General features: G+C 36.6%; 1 protein-coding gene across 2 annotated transcripts in view; it reads left to right on the forward strand.

Annotated features, from left to right (window-relative positions):
- The window catches only part of LOC149570800 (plant/protein), a 162,085-nt gene extending 155,396 nt beyond the window's left edge, over window positions 1–6,689 (forward strand). Inside the window, exons 5-7 of one of the 2 annotated variants that reach the window (XM_089812366.1) lie at window positions 5,699–5,783; window positions 5,897–5,962; window positions 6,188–6,689. In XM_089812366.1, the coding sequence (XP_089668492.1) occupies window positions 5,699–5,783; window positions 5,897–5,962; window positions 6,188–6,277 (241 nt within the window). In that variant the 3' untranslated portion in view covers window positions 6,278–6,689. Of the gene's footprint in view, window positions 1–5,698; window positions 5,784–5,896; window positions 6,019–6,187 lie in introns of both variants that reach the window. The other variant, XM_089812367.1, reaches the window with a different exon arrangement.
- The last annotated feature ends 17,028 nt before the right edge of the window (window positions 6,690–23,717 follow it).

The raw sequence follows: 23,717 nt of genomic DNA on the forward strand, positions 1-23,717 counted from the left end.
CTAACTCCTTGCCTTTTGTGTACTTCCTCATTGTGCTAAGGACAAATGCATGATTATAAATGAATTTGCATATATTTTTTGCCCTTTCCACACATGACTTGACAAACTCAAGTTTGCCAATTTCCTCCAACATGAGGTCAATGCAGTGTGCCGCACAAGGGGACCAAAATATGGTGGGGTGCCTCTCCATCAAAAGTTTACCTACAACAATTTTAAGTCAATTAGAAACTCAAATTTCAAAATTTAAATAAATTTATTTTCAAAACTTGCAAAGTTAAAAGTTTACCTGCTGCAACATAATTTGCTGCATTATCCGTCACCACCTGGATCACATTTTGTTCTCCCACCTCTGCTATAACTTCCTCAATAGCCTCACATAAATATGTGGCATTTTTCACATGTGCGGAAGCATCAATGGATTTTATGAACATGGTATATCCTACAAGTAACAAAACAACGCATTATAATATTAAATGGATCATTAACGAATTAGCATTCAACAAATCAAAATTTACAATGTATGTAGGAAAGTAGAATGATCAATCACCTCCACAGGATACAAGAAAATTGAGGAGTGTTCTATTCCTCCTATCAGTCCAACCATCAGTCATGATGGTGCAACCCTTTGCAATCCATTCCTTTTGGTTCTCCTCGAGGTCAACCCTCATGTCCTCTACCATCTCATCCAGGAGGTATCCGCTCAACTCAGCCTCAGTTGGGGCTTTAAACCCTGGACCACAAATAGCAACCGCATCTATCATATTCTGCCAATAAGGAGCCCTGTCACAAATAAAAGTTTAGATGTCAAAGACTCAAATTATAAAACAAGTAGATATAATTAAAGTTTTACTTTTACTTTTAATTTTAGCTTTAAAGAAAACAAAGAAAAAAGAATCAATTACCTGGCTGCAATAAATGGAATGTTGCAAAAGTACCAAAATTTGCATATCTCCTTTCTGGCAGCATCGTGAATCTCCTTGTTCAAACCCATGCCCTCAAGCGTGGGTTGGGAACCAGGAGTAGTGCGGGGCACAAAGTAATTATCCATTCTATTTTTCCGCACTCTAGGCTGCAATAGGTTGGTGTGGGACTCCGTCTCAGTATGTGACCGACTAGCACTAGCACGAGTAGAAGAACTAGGATAAAAAGGAGGCCTAGAAGAACCCTCTCCAACACAACCTACGGATGCGGAAGCTGATGCAGATGCAGATGTGGATGCGGCTGCGGATGCGGGAACATGGGAGCCAATACCCCTTAACCCTTCAACTTGCATTTTCCTATTTGCTTTTTCTTTTTCAATTTTTTCTAATGCCATTAAGCAAGTGCATTTTGCCTCAGGAGTTTGGTAAGTGCAAATTGTAACATCATGTCCAGGTATAGCAGCAATGTGGAATTTCAATCCATAAATACCTCCGGAAGTTATTTTTTCTTTACAAAATATGCATTTTGTTTGATATTTGGTTCTTCCAGGAAACTCTTCATTATATTTCCAACATTCATCTTTTTTACCCATTGGAATTTGCGAAAAATGAGAGCAAAGGCTGCTGCAATAAATTTGTTTATGTAAAATATCAAAGTTTGAAGCTAATAAAAATTAGAAAACAACAAACCCTAGCTTGCAACTTAGTAAAAATAAAGAGCATTCAAGATTTACACTAAAATTCTCGAAAACTATAGAAATTTAACAAAAAATGCATAATACACTAAAAATTTAACAAAAAATGCATAATACACTAACATGCAAGAAAAAAAAAAAGCACTTACCTCTTGCAAATGAGTTGAGGAGTGTTGATATTGGCTCCTTAATGCTCCCAAAGCAATTGATGGGCTCCCCAAATGGCCTGCTGATCTCTTTGGTGCTCTTCCTTCTTGCCGGTTGGAAACCTATGGCTTTTCTTTTCTCTTCTTCTCTCTCACTTTTCCTCTCTTCTACTCATGCTTCACAAATAGAAGGCCCTTTAGGGTTATAACAAAGAGAATAGGTCAAAAACAAAGTGAAAAAAACAAGTGATTTTTAAAAAAAATTCAACTTTCCTTTTTACATGCCGCGGGCGATTCATAGCCGATTTTTTAAGGCGATTTTGGTGATTTTTACATGAATCGCCTGAATTGGCAATTCAGGCGATTCATGGCCCAGAAATCGGCGATACCGATTCACGATTCAAAAAAAATCGCCCAGGATGAATCGGGTCGTGGAATCGCCAATTCAGGCGATTTTTGGGTGATTCTCGTTACTATGGTCAGTACTCACTTGCCTCTATAAATAAGCTTAATGAATGTTTGGATCTTTGTTGGACTAAAAGACCAAACTAGAAAGAAGATTAATACTTAGAAAGAAGAAGTTAGAGATAAAGGTTGATATCATTCATGGATGATAGTCTCTCACTAGACTTGATATTGTTTGAAAACTCTATAAAAATGAACTATGTAGGAATTTCACATTGTGGGGGGATGAATAATTACCCATTGTTTCATTCCCATTGGAGCCATTTTCTTTTCCTAAATTGATGCATATGGGCCCTCATTGGAGAAATCGGTTTCAAGGATGTTCATGTGCTGATAAGTATTCTTATTCTTTAGTATTACATTTATCTACTCATTGTAGTCTCTCTCTTATTTGTAATTCTATATATGCTATAAGAGTTATTTTCTATTATGTGTAGTGATGATCTAGCAGGAAAAGAAGAATGGTACACTAAACATATTGTGCAAAACACAATCTTATGATAGTAGTTTCAAAGAAGTTGTGATCTAGAGTTCATTAGTCATCTAATGATAAGGCTGGATAAAATGAGGTTCTTGAAGCAAACATCTTTGATGATTGAGATTATGAGTATCCTTTTACATTAAGAGAGAGTATGACACTTCTTCGAGGGCAACGCAGGAGCTTAGAAGATTGATACTCAGAGGGAGTCTAGAAATACATGTGTGTGACTGCATGATTTTGATGGGCCTACTCTTGAGTGCATCATAAGGAAGTATTGACTTATCACTAGAAAATCAAAAGATTGATATCAGATTCAGAATGAGTTTGACAGGCATCCTTGGGTGAAGAGAGCTTCTGAGGAAGTAACTAGAGGACCTGACTTCCCAGGATTGATGTTTAGAGGGAGAATTTTGAGGTGCAATCCTTGTAAATGATATCTTCTCAACGAGAAGTTCTAAGTAAAATTTATTGTATTGTATTTTTCTCTATGAGATAGAATTGAGGTAAAAGCCTTTGTACCACCCTCTGACTTGGTTCATGGTGGTTACTATTTCATTTATGATATGTAATGAAAGATGATGATCTTTCGTTGACATATATAAATAGAAGGTAACCATTATAAGGTGATGATCTTATAAATGGTAGACCTGTTATCATGGTTCGTTAGGCCGGATTTTGCCGGACACCTTGATAACCAACTTATCAAGGTTCTTTGGGCCGGATTTTGCCAGACACCTTGATAATCAACTCATCATGGTTCTTCAGGCCGGATTTTGCTGGACACCATGAAAATCAATCTGTTATGGTTCTTCGGGCTGGTTCTTGCCAGACACCATAGCATAAATCTATCATAGACACACTTAAAGTGATTTTCAAATCTTTTGTTATAATTGCTTTAATTCTTTTTGCTAAAGAGGGAGTGTTGAGAAATTTAGCTTTATAGTGAATTGAATAGTATACTGAGATGATATCTCTTCATATACTTGAGGGCATAATGTGTTCTACAAATGCTCCCTGACTAAGAGGGATTGTTAAAGTTGTAGCTTCAGTCGGATTGATTTGATCTGATATACATTATTATTATTGGTAAATCATTATTTCCTATATATACTTATCCATGTTTAAAGATATATATATATATAAAATTGTATTATATATATTGTTATACATATTATATAATAATATATTATAGATATGGTTATTCATATTACTAGCATAAATAATATGTTAATTAATGATGATTAACCATAGAGACATGTCTCTTCCTCTCATATTTAATAGGCCTTCAAGTTGCATTTGGAAAGCAATCAATAAAATGGCATTATTAGTACATTTGCAGTGATCTCAGAAAAAAAAACACTGTTTACAAATAATATTAATGCTATCATGAACAACCAGCAAACTAGAGACCAAATATTGATGCCACTCTTCCAGATATATCTTTGACAAAATGGATTGCACCCAGCGTACAAATCAAGAATGCCCAAGATGAAGCAACAACAGTTTACCTCCTCCCAGTCTCCCCTGTCTATCCCGAGCTTGTACAGCTAGGGTATGATTGGCGACCAACAAAAAGTGTACACAACAAGCAGATCTATCCATTATTCTCCTAATCACAAGTCTGCTCTGTATATACTTTGTTCAAAACTGAGGATGCAAGCCAACGAAAGGAAATCACTAATAAATCTTCCAGATTAGATCTTTCACTGATGTAGAATGTTCCTTGCAATGGTTTTTGTCCTCGCAAAGCCATAGGATGAACAAGTCAACTAGCCAAATCAATTTGTATAATATTAAAACCAAGCATATGCAAATGAGCTCAAAATGGTCTTTTATAGACCTTCAAAATCCCACGCCCAAACAAGAAGTTATTTGTAATCTAATTTAAAAATCCCATCTTCCTAAAGTTGCTGTCCTCCAAAAAACATCAAGGATAGATTTGCCGTGATTGAGGGAATATAAATAATATGGTAGACTATTTTAGTTTGTTATCTATTAAAGAAGTGCACTACAGAGGCCAGAAAAGATTAAGGCAATAGTAGAATGGCCTACACCTTGGAATATTGTGGAAGTCCATAATTTCATGGGACTTGTTGGTTATTACAGGAGATATAATGAAGGATTTTATAAAAATACAGGTCCCGTAACATCACTTCAAAGGAAAGGAAATCAGTTTGATTGGTTCTTATGTTACACTTGTATATTCGGACAAGTTGGTTCAATTTATTTATATAGTTCATTATTTTCCTTTAGTGAGTGGTCTTTACATATGGTATTAGGGCCATGTAACAACCTCTACCCATGCCTTCGTAGGGCCCTTATTGCATTCATCACTTTAAAAATTGGCATCTCTCCCATTTTAGCATTATAATAATATAATTAGAAAAGAGATTTCTAATTAGGAATAAGTAGATTACAATTGATTGATTTAGGAATCTATAGATATAGTCTTATAGGCATGGGATTGATTTCACAAACACAAAAATCACCTGGATCTAACAGATGATGGCCTTTACTCAATAGATACGCAAAAACTGACTATAATGCAATCAACTCAATCACTTCATTAAACTCACTATTCAAAAGAGCATTATATATTAAATATAAAGTTATCGGATATCCTTGACATAGTCATAATCATTAAAAAATTATTTTCAGGATCATCTGAAGCATACTGAAGAGAGAATGTCAAACCAATTAGGAACAACCTCAAAACTTGGGAGTTATCCTCCGCAGACCATCCCCTGCAGACTTGAAGTCGCAGGGGGAATATTTACTCAATGATTGCCTGCGTGCCTGCCTCCAAATGCAGTTCTCCTTATTGGTTCTCTCAAGAAAACCTAAGCAAAATCTCCCACCAAATTTGTTGATCTACTCAGAATGTACTGATAGACCATTCTCAAGAATTTCATTTTGAGTAGATCTAGGGTGATAGGAAATAATCTTCAATTTGTCAATAAACCTATATGAGTGTTTTTTTTGAAACGGCAGAGAAGAATTGGCTTGCGATGAAGCAGAATTGGGGCCAGCCACATTCGCAGAAAAAGTTAGGCAGCAGCAGAAATTACAGGAACAGGTAGGAGAAATCAAGTCGCCATTAAATATAAAATCTGCAACTTTTTTATTTTATTTTGAACTTAAAAGTAATATTTTTCTATTGATAACATGTATTTTGTGTTTTTTGGGCAGCAATTAATGATGCTGAGACAAATGCAAGAGTTGTCGGTAGATAATCAATGCTTGGTTCTTCAAGCTGTATGGATCTCTCTGTTTGATTTTGTATTTCTTTAAGAAGATATATTAGAGTACTGGTAATTGGATCTTTTGAAATTAAAAAATAAAAGATTGGCATATAGATGAACAGAGCATTAATAAGGATCCTAATTAATTAGTTCTTTTAATTTTTTTTTGCGTCACAGCTACAAACAAATTGTTTGTTTATTTCTTTTAGCATTTTTGATATAAGCTTTTGTTATGCAGCTGCATGAGCAGATGGAACAAGGGCAGTATGAAAATAGTAGTGCAGTTATGACACGAGAGCAAATTCAGCGTCTGATAAACAGGAAATGAATCCATTTCATTTCCATTGTTCACAAACATGTCCCATGCTCAGCTTTCAAGAATGTGGCTAATTTATAGGAAATCTGTCTTTCTTCTACTAAAAAGCTGGCTTACATGTAATGATAAGTAACAACTATGCTTTTCCTTGTTTGATTACATGTCAATGAAATTTACTTTCAGCAGTCCATGTTGCTATGGCTTAAAGAACTCACCGTAATCTCATATTCAATTTTTTTATGGCATCTCTTCCTTGATCAAAGCTTTGGAAAGCATATTGCCCATCTTCCATGGTGTTGCAATGATATGCCATTTTATGCTTCAGAATTTTAACATCAAGTAGTTTATTCTTTTAGATAACTAGTCTGCCTCTCTTATGGACTACTTTAATTATGTTTAATTTAATCTTGTTCTAGTTGGTTTACATTAGTTCCTCTTTCCATACCTCTAATGGCTTGACATATTATTTATGAGGAGATTTCAACCTCAAATATGCTTTCCAGAGTTTCCATGAGAAATGATGTATATAGGATAATTTAGTAATAGATGTTTTTTTGTTAAATACTGTCCTCCCCGATGGACATTGCTCATCAATAGTCTCTTTGGCTCTAATTAAGCTTTTTAAAGTAGTCCCTTGGTTATTCAAAACTATAAGTTGCAGGGATTAAATTTGTTCTTTCAAAGTGGAATCAGCATTGTCAATTCTCAATGTGGTCAGCTTTAATTGTTTTTAATTGAAATGGTTGTTCCCTTTTGTTTGATTTCCATACTAATTAACAGCAACTTACCATATAGCCTGCTTTTGAACTTATAATTGTGTAGATTCTCTAATCTATTCTCTGGTGTGTAAATTTATCCCTGCCACATTAATTTGTATTTGGCAACAGATAATACACCATTGTACTTGCTACTACTCTTAATATGTTTGCTATTTAAATATATTATCTTTACTAATTTTTCAAGGTTATTGGAATCTTCCAAGAACTCTGGTGAATTTTGGATTCAACCATGTTGCAAAAATGCAGGTCTACATGGAAATGAAACTAATGCAAGTAATTGGAAAGACAAAAATGTAAAAGCATACACAGGAAAAAAGGGGATGCAGGTTATAAGCACACCAGCTGTTGGAATAAACTAGTACACGATGAAAATATAATCCATGAGGTGAAGATCAAAATGCATTTCCATGGCATGAAATATATAGTAAATTTTGTCTTGTAGGTCATGCTCAAGCCAGCTGCCACTTTGGCCCTAAAGTATCCCCTTTGGACATCACATTATCCTGCTTGGTTTCATCTAAAGTTTCCCTTGATTTTTTTCCCCATCTTTCCGTCCTGGGTATGTGATTACTTAGACATCATCATTGGTGACATTCTCCACTTTATCCTCATTTTGATATTCAATATAGGCATTGCTTGGAATAAAATGAGAGTCCTTTAAACAAACTTCTGTACCCATTTCCCCACAAACCTGTATTCAAGGATTTTATATAAACAATGAATCAATGTAGTAGCTTCCTGCAAATTACTGTAGCAAAAACACTTATATGTTGCTATGTTATGGAAAATTAATAAAAATGACTTGATCTATTCACTTATATTAACAAGGATTGCTAAATAACATGGTAAAGTCTCAGCTTTGTCAACTTTTCGCTGCTTACAATGTGTATTATTGAACTCATCTACCTTTGGCAACTATTGTTTTTTTACTGCATAAAGGCTTTCGTTAATGCTACTTACCTATTGATACAATACTTTGACAGAAATCAGAAGAATAGATCTCTCATTTTTTCATTAGTGTAACATCCAAAACACACACTAAAATACTAGGGTTGTCTTGCTTCTCAGTGTGCAAAACTGAACCCATCTGTGTTTCTCTACCAGTGTTTCTTATCCTATATACAAGGTGCTTCTTCTTCATCCCATTAACCTGTTTATAGACGTTCATGTTACAAGGTTCATAAGGATTTAGCTCTTGTTCTTTCAAAATCGATTTGCCATAATTTGGAAATGCATTCTCTGCTATGAAGGAATAAGAACATCATAGCAACTGTGAGACTTCCGTTTATCCAATTTTTTCTCTACTTGTGCCAGAGAAAATACTTGAAAAAAGAATGTGTCCTTGTGTTCAGTGAAGAGGCTGATATTTTGTTTCAACTCTTCTTTCCCTAGTTAGTTGCCCACTTCAAGAATCCTTGGTTCCATTTAGAACTGACATTGATATCTATAGTATATTTAGCATCAATGTTTCAGATCACACTCTGTAATCCATCGTCAGAATGAGAGAATGCAAGAATAGAAATTATGGATTCTATTCTTGCATTCTCTCATCCTCATGATGGATCACAGAGTGTGATCCGAAAAGTTGATGCTAAAAAAACTTAAACAACTGAATCTAGAAAAAAAATTCACTCATTTCAAATGGATTGTGGAAATCTGGTAATGTTAATCTATAGTATAGTCAATGAGCATACTATTACTATCTTAGAAATGTTGGGGAACAAAGATTATGCTACTCAAGTTATTTATATGACCTAAACTATGATTCTAAGTAATATAGACTCTAGAGTATGAATGATATTTTGATCTATAACTATATTGTCTATGTCCATTCCAACCTTTTTTTTGGGCCGCTAATAATATTTTATTTTATTATAAACTTTCAAAGATACTTAAAGAGGCTAAAAAACCTAAATAGCCTTCACACTATAAACCATTTACAACTTACAACACCTCCACACTATTACTATCTGACACGCTTTCATCATCTATTGTCCATTTTACCGAGGCTTTCAAAGGCTACATAGATTAATATGTCTAATTTCACAAAATTTAAGCTAAAAAAGCCCTAAATTGACCCTTCATTCAAAACCTGCTTTGGCTCTACCCAATTCTTTAGACACTACATCACCTTCATCACACCTTAGCTCGCCTTCCACACCATGTGTTCTCCATTGGTTGATAAATCCTTTACTCATCCCCATAACTGAGAAATTTTGACTCATCCCCATAACTGAGAAATTTTGACTATCGATGTCGTTACATAGTCCTCCATAACTTTTAGCTTTGATTTTTTCATTTAAAAGCTCCTAGTCTTCTGCTGCTAACTTTTGGCTTTAACTTCTGCATCCTCTGACAGAAGCATGACACCCCAAAACCTATCATCCACCTTGAAAACAAAAACATAGGACCACTTTCCTTCTGGTCTTTAAAAAGAAAAATTTGTTCACTTATAGTTTTCAACCACTTACTCCTTTATCGGGAAAACTACCCTCACCACTATTCGCCTTTTACGGCTTCTTGTAGTTCAACAATGGTGCAGATAGGAAATTAGGAACCCATTAACCTTTCTTTCTCTCTTCTCCTGGAAAGAGCAAATCTCCTCCATCAACCTTTCTTCCTCTCTTCTCCTAGAAAGAGCAAATCTCCTCCATCAACCCGAGTCATTCTATTCTTATTTTATCCTTATAAACCTCCTTATCCACCCTAGTTGGCCACCAGATAAAGCCAAATTTCCCTCTCACCTCCCCTTCATCTTTATCTGCATAGTACTCACTATAATTGAAGCCCTTCCTCGGCCATGCCCATTCTAGCAAGGATTCAATCCCAACAATCAAGTCTTTTGGAAACAACGATTTCATCACCCACTCCACTTCTTATTTGAAAGCTAATTCTAGCCCCCACGCCATAACCATTGCAACTACGTCCACATTTATTTTCCAGTGGTGGGTTGAATTTTGGAAAAGTTCTCCAACCGTTCCCTTCACTGCCTCTATCACTCCTGGCAATGGGCATTGAAGCAACAACTAGAGTATGATTTTGGACCGGACTGAAAAGTGCTTTCTGCTGTCTAACCGTCCAAACGGTAAACATAGCCTCCATTTCAGCCCTTAGTTGTTTTCCTTGCTTGACATTATCTTAAAAGTTCTGCACTTTACTGTTTTATTTTTGTTAAAAAAAGCCTTTACAACTCTCTTGTTTTATAGCAACATCACCACCACTTTGCTTAGCTCACCTCTTTCACACTGCTTTTTTTTCTTACAACATCTAATCATTCTGTTCTTTGCTTTTTAACTTGCCTTTACATTATGTGGGCATTGATTTCAGATCGCCCAAATCTTTCATCATTACTCTATTCTGATAATCACATCCACTTAATCATTTGAAAGGATAGCTTTAACCTTTGGTTTTTTATTTTCAAAAATCAAACAAACCCCCATCCCAACAACTACACCATTTGAAACACCCTTCTGCCATCTCCAGGCAATCTGCCACCTATTTTGATAACTGATCAGCTTCCCCATTAGCCTCTCTATAAACATGACAAAATTAAAAATCCTCCAAAGTTTTCAACTCCTCATTAACCACTATCAAGAAATTTTTAAGTGCCATGATAAAATCTGGTTTCTTCTGATCGCTTCCACCACCACGAAGTCCCCTTCAACAATTACTTTAACACCTCCCCCCGGCACACTGAATTGATAATAAAGTTTCTTGACATTCTGCTTCATTATTTGTGCCATCCATTAATCTATTTGCCCCTATAGCCAAAGTCTCTCCATGATGATCTCACACTATACATATTGGCCCTGATTTGCTAGGGTTGCTCCTTGCAGCACCATCAAAATTTACCTTTAACCATCCTTCCTCTGGAGCTTTCCATATTGAATTTGTCTCTATTCTTTCTCTGATTTACACCCACTTACAACTCTAGCCTATCTAATTTTAATCCCTGACCATTCTCGTTGAATAGCTCTATCTTCTCTCATAAAAACACATTTCAACAAATCATTCTTAAAAATTGTTGCACTAACTACTTAATGGAATGATTAATCCTTAGGAGCTATTCCACATTTAGACACCTCCTGAAAGATTCTTCTATTTCTCTCCTTCCACACCTCCCATATTACAATTGACGGGCTTATCCTCCACACACTTTCGAGCATATTTCTTTTGCTCATTCTTGGCTAGGATAAAAAGAAATCAACTAAAGGAAAAACTCCAAGGGCCATGCCATCCCAACTTACCTTGTACATAACACTAGCATTTCCTTGCTACTTCACACTGTAATAGTAGGTGGTCCATCGATTCTTCTTCCTTACCACACATCACACGTTTAGTTGGACCTTGAAATCCTAATTTCTTTCTTTTTTCACTAGTCATAATTCAACCTTGGATAGCTAGCCAAGAGAAAGTCCCTGCTTTAGTCAAAATTTCTTTATGCCAGAACAAATCCCTCGCTTCAAAACTTTCATCCCTTATGTTTGCCATCGACTCATAGCCTAATCTTACAAAGAACTCACCTGAGGCTGCAACACACCATCTAATCTTGTCCTTTCTCACAAGTAAACAAATTGTCGTTCAAGATTTTTTTTTAAAGGATTGTTGTTGTTCAGGGGAAAGACCGTCCACCCTCCAATCCTTCCATGCCCAAGATATACCAAACACGCCTTCCGACTCTATCAAGTAGTCTCTAACCTTACAACCCCATAGATGACATAATTTTTGTTTTAGGTCTCCATCTTGACATTCTTCTTCCAGAGCTTGATATCCATTCCACAAGTTCTCATTGAAATTCGCTTGCCTACCATCACCAATCTTCCATGAGATGTGATCCTAAATAACATGTCGACAATATATGATAAAGCTCCATATTGTCAATTCTTTTAGGGGATTTTGGACTCTTAAGATCCTTGTTTCATCATTATAATCCAAATATTTTTCTCTTAAAATTTTAGTCCACATCTACTTTATGTCTGAGACCATCTGCCACACTAATTTAGCACCTAAAGTGACATTCATTTCATTCTAGTCTCTCAATATTGCTCCTCTATTGTTTTTCAGCCTACATATCTTATCCATCTTAACAAAGGGATTTTATTACTTTCCCCTGCTCCACTCCAAAAGAACCTACACATCTAGTTTTCCACACTGCAATGAGAAAATTGGGATTGCTGACACCACTGATTTTGACATCAAAATTCTTCCTGTTGACGAGAACCACTTCCCCTTCCACCCCTCCATCTTCTTAAAACACTTTTTTTCTAAACTCTTCCACACTTCACCTTTATTCCTTCCTTGGAACAATAAGATCCCTAGATATCTGCTTGGTAGTAACCCTTGTTTTATATTAAGGATTCTACAGATAACCACCTTTTTTACTTACAGGGTATTAAAGAAAAAATCTCTAATTTTAACCAATTAATCTTTTGTCTTGAAAAATTTCCATAAAGCTCAAGCATCCTCTTTATCATTCTAGCTTCCTGCTTTGAAGCTTCCCCTATTAGGAAAGTATCATCTATAGACTGAAGGTGGGACACAACTTTGAGTCCCCTAACAACTTTCACACCTTTCCAAAGGCCTCCCGTTCTCTTTATATCGACTAGTCTCCACAACACTTCAGCTAAAATGATAAAGAGAAAGGGGGATAAAGGACCCCCTTGTCTAATGTCTTTCTCCAATTCAAAAAAACATTGAGAGCTACTATTGACCAAGACAGAAAACTTGATAGAGCTCAAACAACCTTTGTCCCAACTAATCCAATTTTTGTTGAAGCCAAACTTTTTCAAAATTTTTAATAGAAAATCCCTATTCACTTCATCATAAGCTCTCCTAATATCTAACTTCACTATCATTTTACATAGTTTCTTTACTCTAATAGAATAAATCATTTCATGAGCTATAATGACACCTTCAAAGATTGATCTCCGAGGAGCGAATCCACTTTGTTCCTTAGAGATCACCACACTTAACACCTGCTTTAATCTATTTGGAATCATTTTAGACATGATTTTATAAAGAGTGTTACATAAGGAAATAGACCTAAACTCTTCAAAGGTCCTACATGCTATGAAGGTGTTATTTAGGTCTTTTAAAGAAAAACCCCTTGTCTTGATTCCTCAACAACCTCCCACACTTCATCACCCAAGCAATCCCCAGATTTTTTTGAAAAAACTCCCTGTAAACCCATCAGGCCAAGGACTTTTATCCTTGCTTAGTCCCCAAAGAGTAGTTTTAACCTCTTCCTTAGTCACTATTGCACACAACATTCTATTTTTCATATTTGAAACACAATTAGGAATACAATCCAGGACTTAATCCTCTACATCCCCACCTTCTACCTCTTGCCTTTCCCTATTTTGGGAAAAAAGATATAGCCTCCCTCTTTATCTCCTTTAGATCCTTTACCACTAGCCCTTCAAAATTTAGTACCGAGAAAATCTTATTATGTGCTCTTCTTACTTTAACTAAGTTATGGAAGAATCTGGTGTTTCTATCTCCCTCCTTCAACCATGCCTCCCGAGATTTATGTCGCCCAAACACTTTCTCTCTAGATAAGATCTTTTCATAAGTCTTTCTCAACTTTTGCTCTTTTTGGAAGTGTGCTTCCCTCATTTCTTGTAGAATCACTCTTTCACTTAATTCTTTTAAAGAAAGTTCCAACCCTACTTTCTTTTTAAAAGTGTTTTGGAAGGATTCCCTATTCCAAACCTTTAGTTTCCCTTTGATAATTTGTAACTTTTTAAAAATAGTAAAGGCTTTATTCCCAGAAAACTTTGGGGCATTTCTCCACCAATGCTCTACCAAATCCTTAAATCCATTTGTCCTCAGCCACATTGCTTCAAATTTGAAAGGGCACCGATCTAGTGAAGAGTCTTCCTGAGTTCTCAAACTGATTGGGAAATGATCTGAGCCATGGATAGGTAGAATCTTAGCTTGAACCATCCAATCAACCTGTGTCCAGTACCCCCTAAAAGAAATCTATCTATTTTTTTTGCAATATTTACAAACCTCGGTCTTCTATTATTCATGTAAATTCTCCTTGCTTAAAGAGGATATTCACTAGCCCATTATTTGTCACAAAAACTGATAAATCTTCTTGATTTACCGATCTCGATCCTCTACCCCTTTTTTCCCCCCTAGTAGAGAATGCCATTATAATCTCCACCTAGAACCATCATCTCATCTTGTAGGACCTCCATTACCTTTGATAATGATTTCCACAAAACTTTTTAATCCCTACTTTGTATTGGCCCATACACATTAATTACATAAAATTGCACTCCAAGTTGTTTTGATTTTTCCTTAAGCCATTGCCAGTTGCATCCCTGCTGTATCACCATAACACTGACCGAGTCTTCCTTCCATAACACATAGACACCACCTGAAGCTCCTACTGCCACTACCCACTCACTTCTCCATTTACCAAATTTTCTTTTAGCTCCTACTACATCCTCAATTTTTATCTTAGTTTCCTGCATAAGGACCACATTCGATCTCGCTTGATCAAGGTCTCTCTTGATCAAATGAAACTTGTCAGGGGCATTGCAGCTCTTGACATTCTGGGAAAGGATCTTCATCCCTTTTGAGAGGGGGTCTTCCCCCTTCCCATCTTCAACTTATTTTGACTCCTAGCACTTCCTACTATTTGGATTAGGGCATTTAGTGTTCTTCTTCCCTTTTTTGACATTCCCCAACTTGAACTTTGCGACTCTTTCTTTCTGATTTTGCTAGGGTTCTCTTTTCTTTTAGGGCCATCATATCTTCCAACCCAAGGAAATCCTCATCTAGCATATCCTCCCTTTCCATAACATCCTCATTAGAGCTCTCTTCCGAGTTTGAAACTCTAGAACCCCCCTTCAAATTTCTTATTGGGGAAATTTATGTCTTTAAAGACTTCAACCTCACATCTTTCTTCTTCCCCTTCTATGGAGATCATGTAGTCTTCCTCTTCATCATTGCCCCCATGCAACACACCTACATTCCATCCCCCTATTGCTTTGTTACATTCCTCCTTACTAAAATTCTAGATTTCCTCCCTTCTAGTTATTTCCAAATGGCCTCCTTCCATCAAAGAACATTTGACAATAACGCTCTCCCCATCCATCCATTGCTCCTCCTTACCTTTCACCCTTCCCACCATTTCTTGAGTTTGAACTTTTCTCTAGCTCCCCTTGCTTCCAACCCTACCTTCTATTCCTTATTAGTCATCTCTTCTCCTAAACAAACTCCCTGCCCATTTGAAACCTTTCTACCCCTTCCTTCTCACTATCTTTTAAGTTATTCTCTCTTGCTTTCAAGATCACAATGCTTTCCATTTCTGTTTCTATTACTCTAGAGTTTTCCTCCTTTTTCTTTTGCAGTCCTGACCATGTCCCAGCCATATCAATCGCTTTGTGTAATAACCTTTCATCCTCCTTACCCTTTTATCGCCCTTCTTGCCTACACTTATTCAAATCATGTTCCTTACACAAACAATGTCCACACACCAATAGTCCTTCTATTGACAAAGGTTGTCTCCATACCCCCTTGAAAAAATCTTAATAATTTATGGTATCGGGTGACAATTATTCTAAATAATATAGAGCCTTAGGAACATTTGGAAAGTTTCCTTATCAAACATTTCCATAACTTTCACTAAGGTTCCCAATTTATTGCCTATCATCCTATAACAATGATCATTCCAATATTCTTGAGGGATGTTTCGCAACCCCACCTAGATAGGGAATTTTTTTATGATTTCCTTTGTTGGGTCAAAGATTATAACCCATGATTTCATATAAAAACCATATCCTTCTTGGAAAAACGGCTGTCCATTCAAAATCCAATCCCTATCCTGGGCCAAATCAACTGTTACCATGCAAAACCCATTTTCCAATGTTTTGAAGTCTTTAACCCTTTCCCATTTTTCATCACACCATTTTTTTAGCTTTCCTATTGCACGCCATGATCCTCTCCATTTTAAAAAGAAAACATTACTTTCTAAAAAACCTCTCTTCTCCTTCATAGGGCCTTGCTCTAAAACTACCCTTTCAACTATGCATCTTACTTGCTGTGGGTCATTAATCCTTTGTTTTTCCTAGTTTTCCACTACTTGTGGTTTCCTCATTCATTTTGCAATGTCTCCAAAATCAACCTTTCCCCCCAAATTAAAATATGTAAAACTCTGTATTGGGTGGCCTTTGTTTCCAGAGTTTTTGATCTCTCCTCCCCAAGGTGCTCCACTTTTTTCCATTGAATTTTTTTCATATTTTTTCTTCCATCAACTTGCCATTTCCCATTTCTATTACCCCAATAGGTCAAACCTTCATGCCTTCTAAAGGGTTCAAACCTTCGTGGTTGTTGAAACTGTCTACCATGCACATTCAAACTATTATCCTTCCTGCCCAAGAACCATACACCCCACCGCTCTTGTATCTTTCCCTTCATAGAAAATCAAGTTAAAAGGTGATTAATATGTTGTTAAAAGTTCATTCTAACCTGTTTATTATATGGGAATGCATTAGATATATATTTGGCTAGTCAATTTTATAAACCTATGAATGATGATTTGGGTTGGCGCTAAATATGATTGAAACTTAAAATGTGATGCATCATTTTATGAGCAATTGTGCCTCTTATGTTGTTGTAATAGGGTCTTGGATATTGCTATTGTATGAATTTGCTTCATTGCTTGAATCATTATCATTGGTTAGTATGGTCTTGTGTTAGTTGAATTAGAACTCATGGTGATACTATCATTCTATTTCTAGAGCTTGTTCAGGCATGTGATATCATTTGATGATAATAATCTAAATCATATGTCGTCACTACAGTGTAGCAATTGGCCCCCATACAAGTATTTCTATATTAGTGATCATGATGAAAAGTATTCAATGATATACTAGCCTCATCTAAATCATTCACAACATGTAATTTGATAATCCTCTCAGCATGATAATTGAATAGGGTGCTAGTTTTATTCTATTGAAATGTGTAAGATATTGTATGTTGAGCCTATATATATCTATCTATGCAGGATGAAAATGTGAATCATGTGAAATAAGAACAATGCAATGCAAATAGCCAATTCACACTCAACTTTAAAAAGCTGAAAATCTATTCACGAAATCAAATGATGAGACAATTATACTTTAGCAAAGACCTTGATTTGTTTCATTGTTACTATTTCCCCTTTTTAAACTAATCTAACTTCCACCAAGACTCATTATCAAACTCTAGGGAATCATAGGTATCCACTTTCTCATTTTCAACATACACATCATGCATAAACTTTGTTACTACTAGCATAGTGTTTACATTATCAGTCTCTACTACAACTTACTATTTCATTTCTTTAGAAAGATATGTTTTAGCTGCAAACTCATTCATATATGTATTGAAAAGAATGTTAGCATAAAAATCATGGAATCCATCTTGTATAATTTGTAATAGAATGTCATTCTTTATCATCTTTTCTTCCATTAGGAGGTCTTCATATTCACTAATTTCTGTATTAAAAATATAGGATCATTAGTGAATGTTTCTTTTGCTCATCCATCTGCTTCCTCACTTCTAGTTACACTTTGGTCTTCTAATTGACTCATTGCCACAATATCCTTCTCTGTCTTATTATTCCTATTAAATAATCATGGTAGTAGTATCTTCTTAATGTTCACCCTATTTCACTAATTGTTTTATGCCATTAACTAAACAAAATAAATTTTGGTATTACTTTGGGATAACTTTAAGAAACCCCCCTTCAAAAAAATATATAAAACATTGGCAAATCCTTTTCTTGAAAAACAAAATTGATTTCTAAGCCACAACTGATGCAGGAGCATCCAGTGGTGTAAGGACAATCCTGTATCACCCAAAAAAAAATGCTTAGAAATAGTTTTGTTTAATGTGTTTTTATAAAAGTTCCAACTCTCACAGTTCCACTACTAGTGTTCTCGGTTAGAGTTTTTATGCACCTTGGGATACGTGTAAATGTTGAAAAAATAGGGCTATGTAATTGAGCCATAATTATGGTGAGTTAGAGGGTGTAAATTGGAGGGATGGCTATATTTGTAATTTAAAACACTCCAGAAAAAGAATCAGGTCAAAAGGCTTCACGGTTAGAAAGTTATTGCAATTTTTTGGTTTCTGGAGACCTCTTAAGAATGCTTCAAAGTCAGATATGGGGCACTAAATGGGGCCTAAAAATGGAGGATGAGCAAAGATGGTTCTTAGGGCTATAGAGTTCCTCGAGAGCTTCCAAAAATGTAAACGGTTCATCAATTGGAGTTACGGTTCAAAAGTTATGCCTCCTAGAAGTTGGACTACTATTTCTGGATTCTTCTAATTTTACATCGACTTCTAATTTGATTTCTGGAACCTTCTATTTTGGTAGTGAATGCCAACTGGCATGTTCGAGAATGTATTCCTAACCCTAAACCATTTGGGGCTTATTTAAGAGCATTTTTGGCATTGTAAAGGCAACTTTTAGTGGAGTTAGAGAGAAGGTACTGTGTGAAGGATTTGTTTTTCCAGAATCATACTGTTGTAAGCCCATAGGGCATTTTGCATTGATAATAAAATTTCCCTTTTCCCGTGTGTTCATTCTGGTCTTTGGTTGTGTCTCTGTCAAGTGGTATTGGAGCTAGTTTTCCCGAGTGTGTAGATAGAGTGTCGACTATGAGGCAGTTTACACCAAGATTGTGTGGTTGTGGGTTTGAGTCAATAAGATGCCTCCACGAAGAAAGTGTGGTGGAAGGGTCGAAGCTGTTAATCCTAAGGAGTTTAGAGCCCTCCAGAGGCAGGTTCAAGCATTGCAAGAGGAGATATGTAGAGGACTGAATGTTTCCACAGGCGACAAAAGTGAGGAAGAAAATGAAGAAGAAGAAATTGGATAGGAAGGGGAAGGTGAAGGGGAAGTCCTAAATCAGGCAGAGGAGAGCCTTTTTAGGGCCATTTCTAAGCTTGGAAAAATACCTAAAATTGATGTGGATATGTTTTTAGGAAATCTAAATCCAGATGAGTTGATTGACTGGATCAATGAACTAGAGGAGTATTTTGAGTATGAGGATATCAAAGATCCAGATAGGGTTAAGTTTGCGAAGGCCAAAATGAAAGGCCATGCCAAAGTCTAGTGGCAAGAGATTCAGCTGGAAAGAAATAGAAGAGGAAAGGAGAAAATCACAAGATGGGATCGCATGGTGGACAAACTAAAGAATTATTCATTCCTGTTGACAACGAGCTTGATTTGTTCAAGAAAATGCAAGGATTAAAGTAGGTAGAAAAATTTGTCTAGAATACACAGAGGAATTTTATTGACTTCTTATTAGGGTAGGGCATGTAGAAGCAAATAAGGAGAAGGTGGCCCGTTACCTTAGTGGGTTACGACCTAACATTCAAGAGGAGTTAAGTCTGGTTAGAATGACTAGCATTGAAGAGGCATACCAATTTTCCCTACAAGTCAAAGATAAGCTAAATAAAAGGTTTGAAGGAAGGCAAAGAGGGTGTGGTCAAGGAGGAAGGGGCGACAGTAGGTCATTTAGAGGCCGAAATAAGACCCAAAACAAAAATGAAGATGTGGGTACTAGCAGAAACTAGAGAAATGAGGGTTTCAACTGCTCTTGTGATCAAAACTTTAGAGATCAGAGAGGAAGAGGTAGAGGAAATGGACAAGGATCAGGAAGAGGAGGTTCTGTGGTACCTATTTTCGTTGCAATGAAGGTTGTCGTGCCTTTGAATGCCCTCAACGACAAGGAATGACAGATAGGAGAGCTAATGGTCAAGCAAGGGTTGCTCATGTGGACGAAGATGCACAATCATCACATTCTGAGGATGCAGAAAGAGGAGAGGGTTCTTGTAAATGAAAGGGTCTTACTAAGTGGTGAGATTGAACCTGGACAAAGGAGGAGTTTGTTTCGTACCAGGTGCAAGTGCGAGGATAAGTGTTGTGATGTGATTATTGGTGGTGGCAACACTGACAACCTGGTGTCTGAGGAGATGGTCTCTATGCTGAAACTCAAAAGGGAGAAACACCCCCAACCCTATCGGATTGCTTAGGTGAAGGATGATCATAAGGTCTTGGTCAGTGAACAATGTTTGGTGAAGTTCAAGATTGGGAGTTACCATGATGAAGTTCTCTATGACATTATTTCCATGGATGTCTGCCATTTATTGTTGGGAAGACCATGGCAATTCGATAGACATGTTGTACATGATGGTCATGCAAATATATACTCTCTAATAAAAAAATGGAGTTCGCCACAAACTGAAGCCCATGATAAAGGAAGGTGAAATGGTATGTAGTAGTGCTAGGATATGTCTTGTTGATGGAAGAATTTTTTTGGATGGTATGAAACATTAGTGCATGTGTTATACTTTGATTCCTAGAAAAGATAAGGAAGGAAGTAGTGAAATTTGACCTGAAGTTTCAAGCCTATTAAGTGAGTATGGAGATGTCATCTCTGATAATGTTCTAGAAGGGTTGCCACCAGTAAGGCAGATCAGTCATTAGATAGATTTAATCCATGGAGCTAGTTTTCCTAACAAGGCTACTCATAGGATGACTCCTATTGAAACCGAGGAGCTAAACAGACAAGTTTAGGAGCTATTGAGGAAGGGTTTGATTCGAGAGAGCTTGAGTCCATGTGCAGTACCTGCAGTACTAGCACCAAAGAGGGATGGAGAGTGGAGAATGTGCACAGACTCTCGAACTATAAACAGAATAACCATCAAGTATCAATTCTCTTTGCCAAGAATGGACGATCTTATGGATTGTTTGAGTGGGGCTCAATACTTCACAAAGATAGATCTCAAGAGTGGCTATCACCAGATACAGATATGAGAGGGAGATGAGTGGAAGACTGCATTCAAAACCAAGGAGGGTCTATATGAGTGGTTAGTCATGCCTTTTGGACTGACCAACATGCCAAGCACCTTCATGCGGCTTATGAATGAGGTACTAAAGAAATTCTTGTGAAAATTTGTTATTGTCTATTTGGATGATATTTTAATTTTCAGTAAGACTTTGGATGAACATTTATTGCACATTTGTAGAGTCCTTGAAAGGTTGAGGGAAGAGAAAATGTTGATTAATTTGAAGAAGTGTAGCTTTTTAAAAAAGGAGTTAGTGTACTTGGGGTTTGTTTTATCATCTGAGGGTCTCAAAATGAATCTAGAGAAGGTAAAAGCCATCTTGGAATGGCCTACTCCAAGGTTTGCTAGAGGTGAGATCATTAGTCTACTTGGGGTTTGTTGTATCATCTGAGGGTCTCAAAATGAATCCAGAGAAGGTAAAATCCATCTTAGAATGGCCTAGTCCAAGGTCTACTACTGAGGTGAGATCATTTCATGGACTAGTTAGTTTCTACAGAAAGTTCATTAAGAATTTTAGTGGCATATGTACACACCTGACTGAAACAATAAGGGGGGATAGGAAAGAGTTCAAGTGGACTACAATAGCTGCAAGGAGTTTTGAATTGTTGAAGAAGAAGGTGACAGAGTAACTTGTGTTGGCACTTCCAGATTTCAGTAAAGTGTTCGAGGTAGACTGTGATGCTAGTGACAGTGCTATTGGGGCTGTATTGAGCCAAGAAGGTAAGTCTATTGCATATTTTAGTGAAAAATTGAATTATGCAAAGAAGAAGTATTTTGTTCATGATCAAGATTTCTATGCAATAGTTCAGGCCTTAAAGAAATGGAGGCATTATTTATTGCCAAAAGAATTTGTCTTGTATACTGATCACCAGGCATTGCAGTACCTAAATAGCCAAGGTAAATTGAACCAGAGACATATGAAGTGGGTAGAGTTTTTGCAGAGCTATACATTTGTGTTGAAACATAGAAGTGGAAGGTCTAATAGGGTTACAGATGCATTGAGTAGGAGACAATTGTTGCTTACAATAATGCAGGTTGAAGTGTTTGGGTTTGATGAACTCAAGAATATGTACTTTGAGGATCCTGATTTTGCTGAAGCATGGGAGGCTTACAAAGAACCTATTACTATAGATAGAACTAGGTGGCTAGATTATTTGATTCAGGATGGTATGTTGTTCAAGGGCAGTCAATTATGCATTCCAAGGGGTTCCATGAGGGAAAACTTGATCAAAGAGAAACACAGTGGGGGAATGGCAGGACACTTTGGTTAAGATAAGACCATTGCCATTCTTAGAGAATATTATTTTTGGCCTCAAATGTCACAAGATGTGAAGAAATTTGTGCAGAGTTGTCAAGCATGTCAAGCAACAAAAGGATTTAGTCACAATACTGGACTTTATCAGCCATTGCCTATTCCATCAAAGCCTTGGGAGGACATAAGTATGGATTTTGTTCTTGGATTGTCGAGGACAAAAATGGATAATGACTAAGTATTTGTGGTAGTTGATAGGTTCTCCAGGATGGCACATTTCATCCCATGTCACAAGACTCATGATGCTGTACATATTACAGATTTGTTTTCCAAAGAGGTGGTGGAACTACATGGTCTCCAAAGAGTATTGTTTCCGACAGAGATACCAAATTTGTGGGATATTTTTGGAGGACTTTATGGAAGAAGTTGAGGACATAATTGAGGTTCAGTTCTACACATCATCCGTAGTCTGATGGATAGACCAAAGTGGTAAATAGAAGTTTGGGCAATTTGCTGAGGTATTTAGTGGGAGGTAAGCCCAAGGGGTGGGATTTGATTCTACCACAAGCAAAATTTTCTTACAATAACTTGTAAATAGGAGTACTGGTAGATCACCATTCCAAATTATGTATGAAAATAGCCTAAGGACTGCACTAGAATTGAGGAAGATGGATCAAGGGGAGAGGACAAGTGCCGAGGCAGAAGAATTTGCTAAACATATCAAGTGCCTACATGAGGAGGTCCATGCACACATTACCAAGATGAACCAACAATATAAAGTTAGAGCTTATCAAAGGAGGAGACATAAGGAGTTCCAAGTAGGGGATATGGTTATGGTACACTTACAAAAGGAACGGTTTCTAGTGGGTACTTACAACAAGCTGAAGATGAAGAAATTTGGCCCTTGTAAAATTTTGAAGAAACATGACTTAAGAAATGCATATGAGGTGGAGTTACCGGATGGGATTCATATTTCTCCTATCTTCAACATTGCAAACTTAAAAGAATATCATGATGATGGGGCAGATGAGGGTTTGATGTTGGAACCATGTCCAATTCCTACTTCTAAGGAGGAGATAGAAGAGATTTTGGATAGTTGTGTGGGCAGGAGTACTAGAAATAGGTAATATGAAGAGTACCTAGTGAAGCGGAAAGGACAACCAATAGAGGACTTAACTTGGATATCAGCAGCGAAGGTTGCCCATCTGGGTTTTCCTCTACCATAAAGTGACAAGGTCACTTTTCAATCTACCTTGGGTGTCTGATGCAGGAGCATCCAGTGGTGTAAGGGCAATCCTGTATCACCCAAAAAAATATGCTTAGAAATAGTTCTGTTTAATGTGTTTTCATAAAGGTACCAACTCTCACAATTCTACTATTAGTGTTCTGGGTTAGAGTTTTTAAGCACCTTGGGATACGTATAAATTCCTAAAAAATAGGACTATGTAGATGAGCCATAATTATGGTGAGTTAGAGGGTGTAAATTGGAGGGATGTCTATATTTGTAATTTAAAACACTCCAGAAAAAGAATTAGGTCAAAAGGCTTCACCGTTAGAAAGTTATTGCAAT

This window comes from Cupressus sempervirens, chromosome 2 (genome assembly GCF_028749045.1).
Source record: "Cupressus sempervirens isolate cs-2001-9-10 chromosome 2, ASM2874904v1, whole genome shotgun sequence".
NCBI lineage: Eukaryota > Viridiplantae > Streptophyta > Pinopsida > Cupressales > Cupressaceae > Cupressus > Cupressus sempervirens.